This window comes from Scheffersomyces amazonensis, assembly GCF_036850825.1.
Source record: "Scheffersomyces amazonensis strain UFMG-HMD-26.3 chromosome Unknown RJT21scaffold_2, whole genome shotgun sequence".
In the NCBI taxonomy this organism is placed as follows: Eukaryota; Fungi; Ascomycota; class Pichiomycetes; order Serinales; family Debaryomycetaceae; genus Scheffersomyces; species Scheffersomyces amazonensis.
Genome location: NW_027042742.1, coordinates 2,639,514 through 2,658,594, shown reverse-complemented (window position 1 = coordinate 2,658,594; position 19,081 = coordinate 2,639,514). Strand labels below are relative to the sequence as shown.

Genomic DNA, 19,081 nt, shown 5'->3' with positions numbered 1-19,081 from the left:
ATTGTAATATGCATCTATGGAGTGAATTATTAGTAATACAAAACGCTTTAGTGAAATAATAATTAAGTGAGTGAAAAATATTGGGGGGTTTGCAAAATCAAAAATCTGTGTGGCTACACTATAAAGACTACATACATAAACTTTAATCATATACTTAACTATCCAATGGAGTAACAGTAGTTGTAGTTGTAGACCAAGATAATCTCAAAATATGAATATTACTTGTCAATGGCGTGTTATACTTTTCTCCAACAGTAGTGGAGTACTCGTCCTACCCATTGCTTAATTGAGTATTTTTGGCGACAGTAAGCGGTAGTATGTAAATCTGCCCCCTATTAGGTAGTACATTATATAGTTTTTCATTCATTATTATTCATAAATTATTATGCGTCTACTCTGCGGCTTGCTCTAAAGATGTTATTTGTTGCTTGTGCCGTTTAGTTTAAACCTCCTTTCTGATTTCATTTTCTCATCTTATCCAGGCTTAAATCTAGTCTCTTCTCTCATATATATAGACAATTCCGTACATCCACAATTTATATATACATTAAACTTTTTCATCTTTAATTTATATTTGCTTTCTAATAGCAATATATATATTTATATTGTCTTTTATAAAGATCTTGCTACGCAGTTACGCAATCTTCATCTATTGTATTAGATCTAATACATAATATTATAGTGAACTAGAAAGTTTTAACATACAAAATTTTTTAAAACTTCCATTAGATCAGCAACTTATTATTATACTCTTTGGAGGGAAGGATAATGTGTGATATACTATCTCATTCTTATTCAACGCTTTAATCTTTTAAGTTTCATTACTACAATTTAATTTTATACATAACACTTTTTTGCAAGCATAACATAATAATCATTAATAATGCCAGCTTTCACAATAAAGGAACAGTTAGTGGATTTTCCCATTGCTCAAATGGCTTTCATCAGTATCATCAGAATTGCTGAACCTATTGCTTTCACATCGATGTTTCCTTATATTTATTTCATGATCAAGCATTTCGGAATAACTGATAATGATGCCGATATTGCTCGATTTAGTGGATATTTAGCTTCAGCATTTTCCTTTTGTCAATTTTTAAGTTCAGTTCCATGGGGTAAAGCCAGTGATAAGTTTGGTCGTAAACCTGTTTTACTTGTGGGTTTAAGTGGAACTGCCATATCTATGGTTATTTTTGGTTTTAGTACTAATTTTTATCTGGCATTAATGGCAAGAATGCTTATGGGTTTACTTAATGGTAATGTCAGTGTCATCAGAACAGTTATTGGTGAAATTGCTGTCGAACCAAGACATCAGCCTCTTGCGTTCAGTTCCTTAACATTATTATGGAGTGCAGGATCTATAATGGGAAATTGGTTAGGTGGAGTCTTAACAGATACAAAAAATTTACCAGAGGTGCTAAATGAAGATTATAGTTCCAAAAAAAGAAGTGGATTTATTACCCATTTATTTAAAAGAATAAGTGGTTCTACAGAAACTAATACTTCAGATGAATTAGCTTTATTTGAAAAATATCCTTTTGTGTTATCCAACGTTGTCGTTGCATGCATCTTATGTTGTAGTATAATAGCAGGATGGTTATTCTTCGAAGAAACTCATGAAATAAAAAAATATAAACGAGATATTGGATTAGAGGTCGGTGATTATTTACGTCATAAGCTTGGATTTCAAGCACCTATAAGACCATGGCAAAAGTATCATCGTATGTCCGATAATAGAGTTATTGATGACTTATTTTATGAAGATAGCAGTGTAGATGATCATAACGATGATGAAATTTCTAAGAAACCTAAAATTAATGAAGATATTGAATTGCAATTATATGCTACTATGGATCCAGATTCTGAAATGGCAACAAATACAGCAGCAGGTGCAAGTGAAGAAGATAAACAAGAAGCATTCACTCCTCCAGTTGTGAACTCTATGATTTCTAATTTCATTTTATCATTTCATAACTTGGTTTATGGTGAGTTCTTACCTGTATTCTTAGCTGCAAAAGTTCAAGTTGCTGCATTAAAGTTCCCACTTCATATTAAGGGTGGTTTTGGATTCACATCAGATGCAATTGGAATTTTACTTTCATTAACAGGTGTTGTGGGTATTGGTGTTGTTCTTTTTATCTTCCCTATAATTAACACTTACTTCAGTACCATTAACGGATATAGGGTTGGATTATCTGTCTTCCCTATTATTTATGTTATACTTCCATTATTGATTTTCACGTTACCAGAATACAGTCTTATGTTTAAATCAAAAACATTTACAGGTATAGTCTTATATGCTATGACAGGGTTAAACACATTTGCAGGTTCAACTGCTTTCTCACAAATCATTATTTTAATCCATAGAGCATCTCCACGTCAACATCGTGCTTTAATTAATGGATCCACTATGAGTATTACTGCATTAGCCAGATGTGTGGCACCTTTAATCTGGGGTTGGTTAATGTCGAAATTTGATACCATGGGTTATAGTGGATTATCTTGGTGGACATTGGCTGTAATTTCCTTAGGTGGGTTATTACATTCCTTTGTCCTTGAAGAATATGAAGAATAGAAAGTTACACTTCTTTTTCGATTCTCATGCTTGTATTTTAATTCGTTTGATTTTTATCAACTGTTTTATTTATTATTTCCTACGTTATTGCTAACTATGCTATTTAGTTCATCTGTGTTTCCCACCCATTTTCCACTTTCTGTTTATGAATAGATTCATAGAAATATTGTTGTGACATTTTTGTCAATTACAATATTACATACATATAGTTTCATACTTATAATCTATATAACCAATTATTATTATTATTATTATTATTATTATTATTAATAATTCATTTTGTAGGTTTCCTAATTTGTCTTATCTATATTAAAATAATTTTTACACCCATTTTGAAAAATAAGGGTCGTGGCCGATCCACCGAAAATATTTTGACCGAATTGCTCATCTTTGTTTCGCTCAGCTCGTCGTTCGGGTCATATGGACGGTTACTCTGAAATATTTCAAGTTTGTGCTTAGTTTAATAAATCTGATTTGAATAATGTTAGTGTTTTGTAGCCGTTTGTAACCATTTTTAAAGCATGCTCAAACTCAATTTCAGAAATTTAATGCCGATGACCAATTTCGTAGTCTCTACAAACATATACAGAACGTAATTTTTGGCTAAACTATTGCTAGTTTGTATTTTATATTAATATTAGAAACAATAATAATAATAATAGGTATAAAGGTAAAATAATTAGTTATAAACAGAAAAGTATGCCCTAAAGTAACTGTTGAAAATTTATAGTTTCTCATTAATCTTCGTAGAATAATAAAATGATAACGAATGAACGATAAAAAATGTAGATAATAGTGATTTAAATATAAAAGACCAACTAAATAAATGAAAACTCTAAATATCCATGATCTTAAATAGTAAATAATCATTCCCCAATGATTATCACTAATTCATAGATATTTACAAAGCTAACAATTAAAAAAGAAGGCTTTCTTGATTTTTGACTTTATATTTTGAATAATTTGGATTTATGTGTAAATGATCGAAATTTTATGAATATTGATAATGATTAAGAAATTCCCCAATTTCCAAAAAAATCATCATCAATATCCTTTTCAATCAAATTCACTTAGATAAAAAAATGCATTATAAAGACATTTTAAACATGAATTGAAATAATGGAATGGATTGGTTGACTACCCCTAGTCGTTAATAAAATATAAAAAAATGATATAATAATAGATAATAGATAATAACATTTAAAGGTTGAAGATATCAATATTATAGTAGTGATAAAAACAATTAATAATTAAATAAATCGATAATGAAATTCTTCGAAAATGAACCATAATAAGAAAAATAATAAAACAAGGATTAAGAATTACGTATTATAGGAATCATCGACGAAACCCAGTCAAGATTGAATAAACTAAAACATGGATTTTTCGACTCACTTAAAAGATTTAGAATCTTTGGTTAGATTTCTTAGCCTTTAATTTCTTTTGGACAAAGACACCGGTAACAGCGACGAAAGCTAAAAAGATTAAGACGAAAACTAAAATAACACCAGCTGGTAACATTTTGAAATGATTATTGAATGGTAATTGATACTAATAAGTTCAAAACTAAAGAAAGTATCAAAAGACTAATTCAACGGAAAGAGGAAAAGAATCAGTAATGAGTTTAAAAATTCAACTGGAAGTTAAATTATATTTATATGGATAACTATCAGGTCTTACGCAAGTCGATGATGAAAGGGAAATGTCCTGCACCTACTGCATGAGACATTTTTATGTTTGACAGACCAGCGACCCGAAAGTCTCGGAAATCCAGCCTTCCGAGGGCAGATGTCCATATGTGGGTATAATTCCCTCAATAATAAATGTCGTCGTTGTGTTCTGGTTACCGGTGAGAAGTAACTTACTGAGGTGACCTCACAAAATTATTTACCTCTACTAAAAGAAAATCAATCTACTATACTGTAATAGTACTTAGCTCAAGTCATCGCATATCATATGTGGTTTGATTTTGGGGATATATTCATAACCAACCGCAATTAATATTTAATTAAAATCTTTTTGACTATACGACCACATATGTCGCATCACCTAATAATATGAATGTGGATACTTTTGTATTTAAAATTCCGAATTACAAGGCTGTCAATATTAGTTAGACAATAGATATGGGCATGCTAGTAATATCTCTTAATAATAATACTAGTTATTAATAAATACATTAATTTCGCAAGAGATGGCGGCTTTAATGGAACATTCTCATAGGTTGAGTTGAAAAAAATTGTTTATGCGAGCGACCGACATTTCTTTTTATTTTGACCGGAACTGGAAGCCTCTTAAACTCTATTTATCTTACAGTACTATGTCTTACACTTTCCTGGCTTTACTACTTTATACTTACATACTGCATCGGTTTACATCGGTACGCAATTGCTACTTTTGAAAAATTGTAAGCCGTAGATCTTTGATTTGAACTTGAATCCTAAAAAGGTACGAGTAATAATGCAGTTTCTTATAGCCGTATAGTTAGATTTAAGTTAATAAATATATTTGATATTACGTTATTCTAATATTATATAGATTAAAATATAATTTAACAGCTTTAGGTATTATAACCGACCAATGTACCGAAAGTTCCTGAAACCTCTACATTAGTGAAAAATCTTTAAGTAACGCTAAACAATGATTCGCAACTATCTGCACAATTAGACCAATAGTTCTTTCTTTTTTTTATAGCGGTAAAATCGGTTATAATCATTATGATTTTGCGTTGTTAAATAATTTTTCAAGTCGTGCACCCGGTGACGAAAAATGCTCCGTTTTTCGTTTCTTTGCTCTTCGGCCCTATGCAGTAAACTAATAGAATAGAGGGGTAACAGTGTGACGAACTGCACACAATAACCTTCCTTTTTTCGGGGATCTTTCATCTGTTTTCGGGTTTGCTGTTCTTCTTTCCCAATCAGGCAACAGGCTTTCCTGTTAAGGACGGAGACCCAGGACTTCCCTAATTGGGTTCCAAATTTTGCCATTATTTATTATTTATTATTAAAAGTAAGGGCCTAAAATTGTTTATATCTTGCTTGATTTGATAGATAAATAAAATCATTCTATACCCACCGATCTGTCGAATCTCAGGTTATTCCGACCATTTAGCTGGTTCAATGGCCCCTCTTCGGTCTCCACCCGATTTAGCGACATTAATAATTTTGCAACTTGTACTACATAATATTTTAATATAATAGACCCAATTCATTAATCACTAAATAGTATATACAGTAAATAATATAATAATACAAAAAGATGTTATAAACAGAGATAAATAAAATAGTAAAATAGAACTGAATAGAATAGAATAGAATAGAAGAATAATTTAATAGTAGTCGACGTTCTTCAACAAACCAAAGAAATGCTATAAAGCATAAGCATAGAGTGCAACAATCATATGTTAAATTGAGCTGGAATAGTGTGGATAATGTCGTATTCTTATAAAAAAAAGCAGCAAGTAGTAAATTAATGATTTTAAAATAATCTTAGGGCACTAGAAAGATTCAACTGACATGGCTGAATAGTAAGAAAAGAAGAAAACATATCAATGATGATAATTATAGTAATTATAATAATTACAATGTAAAGACTCTGGACGAGTCGCCCTTATTAAAATCAATTATAAATTGCTAGCTTATTAAGAATAATAGCCCAAATGGTAAATATAGTTGATGTTGGTAACAAAACGTAATGAAACGGAAATATCGGTAAAACAGAACAGTCAATGGAATAAAGCAGGTATAAGAAAAGCAACAAAAGTAGTTCTTTCATTTTGATGATAATGATGATGATTAGTGAATGATATGGAGGGATAGTAATTAACAAACGATGGTTTAATAATATTAGCTATACCTTCTAATTTGTAATAGTTAGAATAATTTTCATTTCTCATAGCTTAAAATACATTAACCGCTCGTTGTTGTCGTCGAAAGAAATTAGACGAATTCATTTCATTCCTATTTACATGGGATTTCTGCCTAGTTGGCAGTGGACTCCCAAGTTGTGGTCGACCTTTATTCAACATTACTCCCAAATTCAGAGGAACCTTTACATTGAATTTGTGATTGCTATGGCTATGGCTATTACTGGTACCACTTCGTCGAACTGATTCCGGAGATAGTCGATGTTGTGGTTGTGGTTCCTTCTCTTTGGGGTAAGTAGTCGAAGCATTGGTGGTGGTAATTCCTGAAGATTTCTCTATGGGAATACCACTGGTAGATCCAGCCTTAACCTTTAGTTTTCCGGCTGGTTTTTTACTCTGCTTTTTAGCGGTCGACTCTTTATGATTTGAACTTTTATCATCAATCAATACTGTACTTGACTCTTGATTTTCTTTAGTGTTGCTTTTACCAGAAGTCTTTGACACTAGTTTCCGTTTGGGTAATGTAATTACTGATCCTTCATTACTGAACCGTTTCACTTTGACTGGAGATTCACTACTTATGGTATCGATACCAAACTCCTTGGTGGTCTTTCTTCTTTTGGTTATTGTTGTTGTTGATGCAGATTCATCGGTAGACTTAGACTTTGTAGATCTCTTCTTTGGCTTTGGCTTTGGCTTTGGTTCTGAACCCTTAACAATATTGGATTCAATCTCCATTAACCGTTTTCTTGAACTTCTCACTTGAGTAAACGCTTCTGAGATATACGATTCTCGTTTAATTCGTTTAAATTCAGCAATGTTTGCTGACCATTCCTGTTTATTGGCCGATACTTGGACTTTCACTTTGGCGATTTTAGTCGGCATATTAAGATCATTATCGAGTTGAGTAATGAATGGTTCACGGTATACATAATTTATACTGTGAGATGATAAATTACCATTACCATTACCATCTGTGGTACTACTACTTAATACATTTCCATGGCCTGTTTTGTCTAACAACTTTAATATGGTAAGTGATTCCCCCGGAGGAATAGCTACAGGATTAGAAGGAGTTACACAATCCATTCCTACTTCTTTTCTTAATACATGATCAATATCAACTTCTGAGAAAAACGCTGCTGATTGAGGAACTTCTTTAATACCCAATTGTTCACAGAACATGGCTCTTGTCCAGACATTACTGATTTGTAATAATAATGCTGCTTTATATTTATCCTCTTCCCTTACCAAATATCTTAATTCATCATGAACTGTTAGCGCTAATCGAGCATTGACTTTATACTTCTTTACAAGATAAGACATTGAAACAATTAACAAGTGTAAATAATCTACCCCCGAACTTTGAATTGTCCAATTGGTTCGAGACGTTAAATAAGAATTCTTATTAAGATTCTTAGCTGTTAATGCATCCGTAATAGAGGCTCCTAAGACGGGAGTTTTGGGATTAGATTGATAGGCAATGGCTTCTAAAGCATTAAACATAATTGATTCAGAACCTCCATAATATATTTTACCCTTTAAAGCAGCAGAATGAGATATTTGACCTTTAGTTCGAGCATATAATTCTCGAGCAATTTCACCGGATTCATCATCAGACAATTTGGGATTAAATTGTTTAAGTAATTGAGTTGCAAATTTAACTCCGGCTCCATAAATTCTTCCATAATTAAATACTTTGGCATCACCTCGAGAGATTCCTAAAATTTCCGAAGTTTTAGAATGTAAATCCGTCTTTTCATTCTTATCTCCTTCTAAGGTCATCCATCCTAATGCTGTACCTCCATGAATTTTAAACATGGAATCTCCAACTAATGAAGCAATCCATAATTCTTCAGAATCTACATCGGCTCCTACAAAGCAATAACCTTGAGGAGCCTTGATTAGAGATTTTAATTCAGAACCAATCCGATTTTTCTTAGCATTAGATGCAGTTAACCAAGTATTTTCAGTAGCTCTTCTAGTAACGGTACCCATAGGACATAATTTAGGTAATATAATTCCCATATCTTTATGTTGATTAGCCAATTGTTTATTCTCAAAGAATTGATTGGCTTCTAAATCAGGATCATTAAATACTACAAATTGATCCATGATTCTCTTTCGATTACCCATCCAATAAGATGCTTCTGAATTTAATGACAAGATCTGAGAAGCATAATTATATTCGGAAGTTAAAGTCCCATCACTGAAATATCGTGAATAACTCTTAGACATAATTATAGTACATCTTTTCCCAGCTCCATCAGGATGAGGAACTTTAAATAATACGTCGGATTTTAAAATATCTTCATAATCAAGTAAATCTCCTCGAGGTAATTCTATATAATTCTTACTCTTTAATTGATCAATGACTCGTTCATTAAATGGAACTTGAAAACACCAACCATGAATATCTGTCCAAAATAATGGATAACCTTCCCATTTTAATCGTAATAATATGGGAGTTAATCTTGATCTAATAGTTAAATTCATCTTCTTTTCTCCCTTTATGGCTACTCGAAATAAATCTCGATACCATTCAGGATATCCAATCATATATGGTTGATTGGCTACTGGTTGACCATCTTGCTTTAATCGAGGTTGTTTAATAGTCCAATTTAATTGACATAACCATGGATCTTCCTGATAATTAGGGATTAATGAATCATCTTTCTCTTCAATATATCGAATTAATTCAATGGCTCTTTCTTCAAGATTCTTTATAACTTGACTACGGTTTTCTTGATAAATACTTTCAGCCGTTTCAATATATTTATTCCAATCCTTTGTAGTAGGTAATACTAAAGTCCCTAAATGTTTTAAAGCCGCAAAGGATACCGGATGGGGAATCTTTTCTCGAAATTCCGGAAATAATTTCTTGGTTAATGTAAAAGTTGATGCTACATCTCCAGCACAATAAGTCATTAATTCTTGAAATTTATTTATAATCTCCATAGGATCCTCTGAACTAAAATATTCTCGATCCGATTTATCTAATTTCTCTCCACAATGGAATTCATAGACATTAGCTAATGAATTAGCAGCTCCTTTATTTAACCAAGGATCATCGGAAAGTTCCGATTCAAGTTCTTTAACTAAACTATCACGATCTTGATCATCTAGAGTTGCACCTGGAGAATTTTCTTCATCAATTTCATTATCAGTACTTTCTTTCATCTTTTTATATTTCATCCATTTAGGACGTTGTTGAGAACAAATCCCACTAATAGAAACATGAAGAGCCATAGCATCTAAATAAAATGCCTTTGATTGATTTATATTATATTCTTCAAGAATTCTGGCTCGATCATAACTTACATTATAACCAACTATAAGTTTAGGAGTGTCCATACAATTCATAGGAATTAAATGATTCCAATTATTATATGATTGATCTTGAGAATAATTTATAAGAAATGGTGATACCCAACCATACCAAGCATCAACAGATGCACAAGTGGCAAGGACTGAATATTGTGATTTTTTATATAAAACTTCCACATCGAATACTAATTCATCTTCTAATGGATAAGGAACTGATTCCGGTTTTTTACCTCGTTTATATCGAGTCCAACCGGCTTGGAATAACCATTGTTTGGGTATAGGAGGTAATTTAGATTTAGGTTTAGTAAAATTATTACTCATTGAAAGATATGGTTCAGCATCTTCCATGCCTATTTTAAAGAAATGTTCATCAAGAGTATTTTTACCGACCAAATCAGGGAAATTGTCGATATTAATGGGATTAGTGATGACTGTTTTCTTATTCAATAATTGATTTTGTTCAAGATGATATTTGGCAAGTCTGAGGAGGGCAGGATATTGGGGATGTAAATAGTCGGTGGTGGAGGTGGAAGTGAATACTTTTTTATGGAGTGCTTCTGATAAGTACTGGATACCCAATTGGTTGATTCGGGGGGGTTCTGGTGGTGGTGGTTGTAGTTGTTGGAGTTTAGGGGTATTTCGACTAAAATGTCTGATATGATTCGATGAGGATCGTAGAGCCGACTTGGAAGGTCGTACTATCATCGTTGTGTCTGAGTGTGTGTATGTGTATGTGTCTGTTAGACTATATGGGTAACATAAGATTTGTATAAGATTTAGTGAGATCAGTCAGTGATGTATCACTTTCACTTTCACTATCACTAACTGTATGTATGTACGTATGTCTGTATGTCAATGTCTTAGTCACTGTAAAAGTGAGTAATGTAAGAGAAATACAAAATGTCAGAACTGCAACCGCAATTACCCAAAATAGTAATTGATGTGGGTGACTGTTTTGAATTATAACTAATGCAGTTAGCTAATGAACATTTGATAAAATTTGTCTGTCCTTCTATAAAGGGGAATGGCAAAACAACAAAAAATTTTAAGGTATCATACAGGACTTGCCTAATTAAGGCCAAACCATAACATGGTGGGGTACACGACCGGTCTTCTCACCACTTGGTAGCATCTATAGTAGAGAATAAGCGCAGCCATGCACTAAACATCAGAACATCAAACAAAATCCATTAAATCAAAACAAATGCAAATTGTCAATTGTCGTGATTGTTTATTTAACAAATCCAATTTATATATCGAGTCAATTGACTGAGCATCCGACTATTTTATAATAATAATAATAATAATAATTAATAATTAATAATTAATTAATTTTATAAAAGTCTGACAAATACCCAATTAACTTAGTGTCTTTTCTTGTCTGTCTGTCTGTAGATATTGTTGTTTGTTTTCATAAATTTATTCAACTAACGCTATAACCAACCAAACCAAACCAAACCAAACCAAACCAAAGCAAAATGTCATCCATCTACCAAAAACATACAAAGGCTGATTTACTCAGTGTCCTCAATAAACTTGAAATTAAAACCGCTTCAAAATCAACTAAAAAGATCCTTATTGAAAAACTCGACGGTTATATTACTGACCATCCTGAAGATGGCTTATTAACTGTTCAATCATTACTCGAAGAAATCGATGATGCCAATGAAGAAGATGATGATGATGAAACAACTTTACATGAAGAAATCATTGAATCATCAACTACTGGAGGAGCAGAAGAAGATTTAGGTGATAAAGATTATGATGCTCCAGCACCACTTGATTTAAAACAATGGATTATTGATCCAATAATTGAACAATATGAAGTAATTATTCAAAAAATTTATGAATTTACTGATAATGTAGGAATTACTTATGTTGATTATACTGATGAATTAAGAGAACAATTATCTAAATCGGTTAGTTTAAATTATTTGGAAATTATTATTGAATTTTCTTATTTTATTTATACATTCTTACCATTTGTTGAATTAAAAGAAAATGCTTTAAATCATGACCTTTTAAAGGATAATATACCATTTTTTGCTTCAAGTACTATTCCAACTCCTGAAATTACAGCATTATTTGAATGTAGTATTATTTCAACTTTCCTTTCTTGGGTTATCTTTTCAATTATTTTACCATTAATTGCTTCTTATTTTGTTAATTTTTCAAGAAGAGTATTAGTTTTTGATGATAGTGAAGGTATTGTGGCAAGAATTTATGATTATGATCCTTTTGTATTTGCTTTAAGTAAAGTGGTTATCTTTTATCTTATTGGTAGAAATGCTTCATCAGTATTTAATTTTGGAATTAATTGGGATTTCTTTACTTATCATTTAAGTCCTTATGAAAGATTCTCTCATTCTTTAGGTACTTTCCCGGTGGTTATTGGTGCAACTAATGTTCTTCTTGCCCTTTATTCTCAATTTGAAGAATATTAGAAACAATTTGAATGACGGTTATTTAACCACTATTCACTACTACCATTGTTGCTTTTACTTTCCTTACCTTGTGTTATTAAAAATTATCATTCTTGCTATATAACTCTGACAATCTATTCTCTGTTTTCTTTTGTTTTCTTTTGTTTTCTCTTTGTTTACTATTCTATTACTTAGTCTCCCTTTGTTTTACTATAATCTTTATTTACTTTACTTTACTTTACTTTATTAGTCTGTCTTTTTATCTATTTACTTACATATTTTACTATATAATCATTTGACTTATAATTCATTAATCACTAATTATTCTTTGACCATTTAGATTTAATTCGTAACATTTCAAAATCAACATCAAGCTCTTCATCTCGAAGTGATTGAGGACCAATAAACTGTTTCATGATTTTCGCCAATAATGTCGCTTCAGAATATCGATTATCTGGTCCATCACCTTTAATTCTATCATAAGCATATCCCGATCCGGGAGCAATAGGTTGATCTTTAGTACTTCTTCTACCTCTTCTTTTAGGTCCATTAGGTCCACCAGTACTTGTTTGACTATCAGATGCTCCAACATTAGTATCGGACCCCGAGGTAACTCGTTCATAAAGTGAATTCTGAAAGATTTGATGTTTAATATTCGAATCTTTAGAATTCCCTCCTGATAATTTAATTTTGGCAGGTAAATCTCCGGTAATAATATCAAATTCTGCAGGAGTAATTAATGGCATAAAATCATGAACAAGTACTGTATCAGTAGTTGAAGTAGGAGTAGAATTATTAATATTATTAAATGATGATGATGATGATGATGATGATAAACCTGAATTATTACTTAATATACTACTCAAGGGAGATGGAGTAGTTAAATCCAGATATAATAATTTCGATTGACTAAGAGTTTGTAATTGATATTCTTTAACATCATTAACAATCGAATCTCGAATTATTTGTTTAACTTCTTGACTAAAATCTCGTTGAGATATTCCCCGAAATAATTTATTGGAATCTTTACTTTTAATATCAAATATATCAAGATTATCATTCTTAAGATATTTTGAAAATAAATCTCGTTGGAATTCAAAGAAATTCTTTAATTTCTCTAATTTATTAATCATTACGGCATTTAAATGTTTATAAACTCGATTAGAATCTTGATAAAATATTAATGAACTCTTTAATAATTCATAATTTTCAAATAATTTTAATCGAACTAATTCTTCATCTCTTTCAATATCTAAATTTTCTTTAAAAGTATTTAATTCTTCATCTTTTATATCACAATGGGTAAAACTTATACGGGATTCTTGTAAATTCTTTAATTTATTAAGTAATTCTTGTTTCCGTTGTAGATATACTTTCTCTCGTTCTGTTTCAGAAAATGTTTGTAATTCACTTAATGAATGAACTAAATCAAGTCTTCTCTTTTCTCGTCCATTCCCATTAGCATTTATAAGATCTTTACCGGGATTAGTTAGAATTCGTCTAGTATTAAATTTAGGATCTAAAGTCTTACCATTCATAGTAAATGCAGAATCATTTAATGAGTCATCTTCACTTAATTCTTCACTTAATTCTTCAGTTTTTGTCTTTGTTCGTACTGTATCACTCAAATTTGGTGATACTTTCTCATAAGAATAAGATCGAGGATTAAGTATAAAAGTATTGGAATTCTTGGAAGCTTGAGCTTCTCGAAAATCATAATAATTGGTATCAATATTTCTTACATATTGCATATAATCATGATATCCATTATCGATATCTAAATCCTTTTGAATATTATCTTCTATTCCTCCTCTAGAATTTCTTGAATTATCATTATTAATTAAATTCTTAATATAATTGTATTGATATATAGATTTCTTAGATGGTCTACCTCTTTTCCTTTTAATTATAACTTCTTGTTTGGGTTGATTACCATAAATATCACTATCATCGTCAAATTCATCTCCCTGTTGATCATCATCTTCTTCATTGTCATCCTCATCATATTCACCATCATCATCTTCTTCTTCATCATCTTCATCGTCTTCATCGTCATCTGAAGTTCCTTGTCGTCTACTTCTCTTTAACCTTTGACGCTGAGAATTTATTCTTTCACTTCTACCTCGTTCAAAACTTTGGATAGTAAATCCTTCTTCTGCCGCCAGACTTCTCATTTCAAATAATGATCCGGCAGCACTGGCTACTACCATATCTGTTCTAGGTAATTCTTCATGAGCTTCTATAAATGTTTGAAATACATCCCCTGGAGTTAAGGACGAGTATGCGGCTGATAAAGGATATGGCATATAATTCACAGGAGGGAATGGTAATGGAGGTACTTGTAAATATACTGGTTCATGTAAGCTATCATTTTTAGTTTTTTGATATTCAATGTATGATGCTAAGATTTCTTTAGAATCTTCTGGAGGATTGGAAGTGCTCTGTTTACGATTGGTGGTGGTGGTGGTGGTGGTGGTGGTGTTAGTAGCCTGAGTATTACTATTAGTAGTGGTGGTATTACTATTACTATTGGTATTACTATTACCATTAGTATTGGTACTGTCAGTGTCTGACGTCTTATTGGCTCTGTCAAACCGAATCTTATACTGAGCCACCGAATACGGTAATGCATCAATATCTACAATTGGTGGTGGAGGATATATAAATGGTACCATTATTCCTCCATATGGACCATCCTGATGTCTGACTTCTGGACTTATAAATGGAGGTATCGGTGGAGGAAACTTATCAATTATACTGGAGATTTGATGAGATAATCTATAGTCGGTTAAATCGGTTTTAACATCGGTAAAGAAATCGGCAATTTGAGCTGGTTCATGAATTATTGGAATTATATTTGATGGTATTGAATTTAGAACGGGGTTTGAATTGGTGGAATTTGTTATAAATGGAGTGGGGATATTAATATTCCCATCATTTATATTAGGAATTGGTAAATTAATTTTAATGTCATCTTCTTTAGGATTAAAAGTGTCATAATTTAAATTATTTGCATCATTTTCGAATTCCTTCTCGGTTTCGGTTCTGGGACTAGATGACAATTTTCGTTTCTTAATAGGGACATTTAATAACCTGGCCAATGTTTTAGGACTGGGGAGATCCAATGCGCGTTTTCGTGGCTTGATATGCCAACCTGTTTCATACATGTTTAGTGTCGGCAGGTAATGATTAGAATATTATTTAAAATTTGATAAAGAAATAATATATAACCAGACAGGGAACACTTTTGTCTTTTTGGGTTGTAAAAAACTACTTGAGAAAAAAAATGACTTTGGCTTTCCGAAGAAAAAAAAATATATATATAAATTTTGGCAAATGCACACCGAAATCATGTAGCAGCCAAGCAGAATTACAGCATTTACTAGTTTAGTATACGGAGGTAATGAGGCAAATATAGTTAGATAAGCTTTGGTAGTGTATGCTCATATTAATTTGAGTGGGAATATTGTCAATATTTAGGATATGTACTTGACTCATATCCATCTCAGTAACATAGGTCATGGTGCAGCCATATATTAATAGTTTAAAGTGTTTGAATCAGTGTATCTATAGCGTAACTAACTCTATTGATGTGCCACATTATTTACAGCGTATAGTGATTAGTCTACGAATAAAACAGGGCTCAGCGATAGTTTGAAATAATTTTGGGGATGGCTGTACCTTACCACAGCAAACAATGCAAAGTATAGTACTATGGTCTATACTAACTCATATATATTGCAGCTTAAGATAATTACTATGCTATCAATATGTCTTGAAGACATTCAGCACATGAGCTAATCCACTTTGGAAAGGGGGGGAGGGGGGGGTCCCGGCAAACAGAACGAACTGCCAGGCTGACGAGGGTTTGATTACGAAAGCAGAAAGCTGCGAACAAATTTAATTTAATTTAATTTATTCAATTTATTTTTTATTATTTTTATCTCTACTGGACTTTTGTGTGACTGTCTATGTGCAGGCGGTGCCTATCTTCAATTTTTAGCAGTCAATTTCGCAGTTACCGTATTGCTTGTTATATGGGGTTTGAGAATGGGAAAGTATACTACGCTTATTAAGTGTCTAATGTAAGTACTCTGTTGCAATTTTCATACACAGTTACACTCAGTAGCAGAGTTAGAGGTCTTTTAAGACCTTATCATTTTTTAACATTTTTGGAATTATAATTGCCAATAATTTCTAATTAACAGATTACCATAATTATTTGAAACACAATGAAATGAAATATGTATAACTATTAATAGAGTTCCATATAACATGAAATATACTCTTACGCACACACCATATATGTCCATTACCATATGTTACTTTCATTTGCACTTTAGAGTCACACTTAGTTTGCTGTGAAATTTTATGCCGTGCATATAACACCCACCCACCCACTACTCCTATTTTGGAATGTCGCACAATGAAATTGTCAAAGTAATGTAAGAGACTCACAATAAGAAAGATACGATGAGAAGAACACTACACCACTTACCTAAAGAGTAAGGACACTGTATAGCCCACTAAACTGTCCACTAAGACTCTGGTGTCGTATGTCATAGACAGCAACTGCTTCAAAAATCAGATACAACCCATCTAAGACAAGGGCGCAATTGACTACTACAATTGGCATAAAAGTGAGTGTACTGGGTAAGTGAGTGAGAGAGTGAGTGATTGCTCGGAAAAAAGGCCAAAACCAGACAGACAAAAACACACTTTGTGGACGATCAGCCTGCCACCGCTCAGCGCAGTGCTCATTTGCGGGAACAAACAAAACAATCCACTCTAACTATCCAATCCTCCATCAGAAGTCAGTCCAGTAAATCTGCTTACACACTGTGCTCAGTCACTGCTTAGTACTTTTGAAAGAAGAAAGGAATTGTCGTTAATCTACTGCAAATATTTACCGACACGTTTGATATTTATTTCAGTAAATATATTATTATTATTTCTTGACTTCCACTTTAGACTGCCCCTCGGTCCTTTGAGCTTCGAGCCATTCCATAACTCGAGTCATTCCATTATTATACCTAAGAATTATTCATTCAGACAATACACTTGTCTATCAATATAGATCAGCCCGACACTATTACCTACTACCTTTTTAATCGGTAGTTTGTTCAGACATTTTCTGATATCCAACAACTGATCTAAGCTTATCTGACAATCATTAACAATCATAAACCTTCAATCACAACTTATAATCAACCAAAACTCATATAATAATCACTAGAATGCCTCCGAAATCAGCTTCACCTCCCAAAAAGAGATCCATTCCCGACAAACAGTTGGTATTTGCCAAAATGGCTGGTTTTAGACCATGGCCAGCATTTATCGTTCCTCCAGACTTGATTCCTAAGAATGTTCTTCGAGCTAAAAAGGCAAAGAAAGCAGAATATTGTGTTATATTTGTGCCTGAAGGGAATTATAATTGGATTGGTGAAGATAAAATTAAAATCTTATCACCCAAGTTATTAGATGAAGAATTAAAGAAGATTAAACCGGAGATTCTAAAGGAGGATAATTTAAGTAAATGGAGATCTCAACCAAGTATCGAAGAATCTATGGCAGCTGCTAAAGGTTTGACCTTTGAGAAGTTTGTGAGATTCCTAGAAAATGGTGGAGAATTAGGAGATGACGACGAAGATGAAGAAGACGAAGAAGAGGAGGAAGAAGAAGAGGAAGAAGAGGAAGAAGAGAAAACTATAACACCTAAACAGACAAAGCGAGGTAGAGGTGCAGTGAAAGAAGAAGAAAATGACGCGGATGCAGAAGAAGAAGACTACGATGAAGAGGATCAAGTCGAAGAAGAAGAGATTGTTGAAGAAAAGGGAACAACAAAGAGGAAATCAAGTATATCAACCAAATCCAAGAAGAATGGAAAATCTGTTAGTGAAACACCTTCTACAACCACAGCAACAGGTCGTACTACTAAACGGTCAAGACGATTGTTGAAACAGGAAGATGATGAAGAAGTAGAGGAGGAGGAAGAAAAAGAATTACCAGTTAAGAAGCAGAAATCCACCAAGTCTAATGGTAAAGCTACGACACCTATTAATACCAAACCCCATAAGAGTGATAGCCCAAAACCAATCACCGAAGAAGAGAAACAACATCAATTATGGTTATGTCGAATTAAACTTCAAAGAACATTAATTCAAAGAAATCAACCATGTACTCCTAAAGATACTAGTAATTTACAACCTTTAACAGCAGATGAATTACTGATTGCTAGACTTATTCTATATAGACTTCTTGATTTCCCAATTAGTGTTGATTTATTAAGGAAAACCAAGATTCATAAAGTATTAAAATGTATTATAAAAGATGAAGGATTAAGTTTCCCTGATAGTTTTAGATTACATGAAAGATGTCAAGAAGTATTAAACAAATGGGATTCTGCCATTCAAACTTTAAAATTAGAGAAACTGGCTCGAGAAATAAATAAGAGTCCAACAAATGGATCAAGTGGGGTAGGTGATGAAAGTAATAATTCTACTAGTAATAAATTTAAATTAAAGATTAAAGATGCTGGACAACAAGATGATTCTGAAATTTCTGGAATAGATCATTCTATTACTGATAAGAAAGATTTTGGAGATGAAGAAAGTAATAGTAATGATGAAGAAACTAAATTAAAGGGATTACTTAAATCAGAAGTTAATGAAGAACAAGCAACTACATCTAATAATATAGAGAATGATTTACTGGCTACAGCTTCAATTAAGGGTTAATTAGACATACCTGATCCAATTGATACAATTACAGGAATACTTATAGATCCGATAAAGAATTGAAGAATTACTGTATAACATCACCATCACATGATCATTTCAACCATTATCTCTAATCTACAATTCTATATTCTGTATTCTTTTGTTTATATTA

At 32.2% G+C, this 19,081-nt stretch overlaps 5 protein-coding genes across 5 annotated transcripts; 3 read left to right on the top strand and 2 right to left on the bottom strand. All coding sequences in view use genetic code 12, as the record gives it.

Annotated features, from left to right (window-relative positions):
* The first annotated feature begins 526 nt into the window (after nt 1–526).
* On the top strand, nt 527–2,844 carry RJT21DRAFT_119540 (MFS transporter). Its single transcript, XM_064881434.1, has one exon. The coding sequence runs from the start codon at nt 884–886 to the stop codon at nt 2,573–2,575; it is 1,692 nt and encodes a 563-aa protein (XP_064740131.1). The 5' UTR covers nt 527–883; the 3' UTR covers nt 2,576–2,844.
* A 3,173-nt stretch (nt 2,845–6,017) lies between these two features.
* Nucleotides 6,018–10,604, bottom strand: RJT21DRAFT_26941 (DNA-directed DNA polymerase gamma). Its single transcript, XM_064883968.1, has one exon. It carries the CDS (start codon nt 10,470–10,472, stop codon nt 6,474–6,476), a length of 3,999 nt encoding a protein of 1,332 aa, XP_064740130.1. The 5' UTR covers nt 10,473–10,604; the 3' UTR covers nt 6,018–6,473.
* A 641-nt stretch (nt 10,605–11,245) lies between these two features.
* Nucleotides 11,246–12,402, top strand: RJT21DRAFT_139128 (uncharacterized protein; the record flags this gene model as incomplete). Its single annotated transcript, XM_064883332.1, has 1 exon — nt 11,246–12,402. One exon carries the CDS (start codon nt 11,246–11,248, stop codon nt 12,209–12,211), a length of 966 nt encoding a protein of 321 aa, XP_064740129.1. The 3' UTR covers nt 12,212–12,402.
* On the bottom strand, nt 12,403–15,433 carry FGR47 (Fgr47p). The gene has a single exon (XM_064883331.1). It carries the CDS (start codon nt 15,355–15,357, stop codon nt 12,508–12,510), a length of 2,850 nt encoding a protein of 949 aa, XP_064740128.1. The 5' UTR covers nt 15,358–15,433; the 3' UTR covers nt 12,403–12,507.
* A 1,994-nt stretch (nt 15,434–17,427) lies between these two features.
* On the top strand, nt 17,428–18,927 carry RJT21DRAFT_2724 (uncharacterized protein; the record flags this gene model as incomplete). Its single annotated transcript, XM_064883986.1, has 1 exon — nt 17,428–18,927. The coding sequence occupies one exon, from the start codon at nt 17,428–17,430 to the stop codon at nt 18,925–18,927; it is 1,500 nt and encodes a 499-aa protein (XP_064740127.1).
* Between the last annotated feature and the right edge of the window lie 154 nt (nt 18,928–19,081).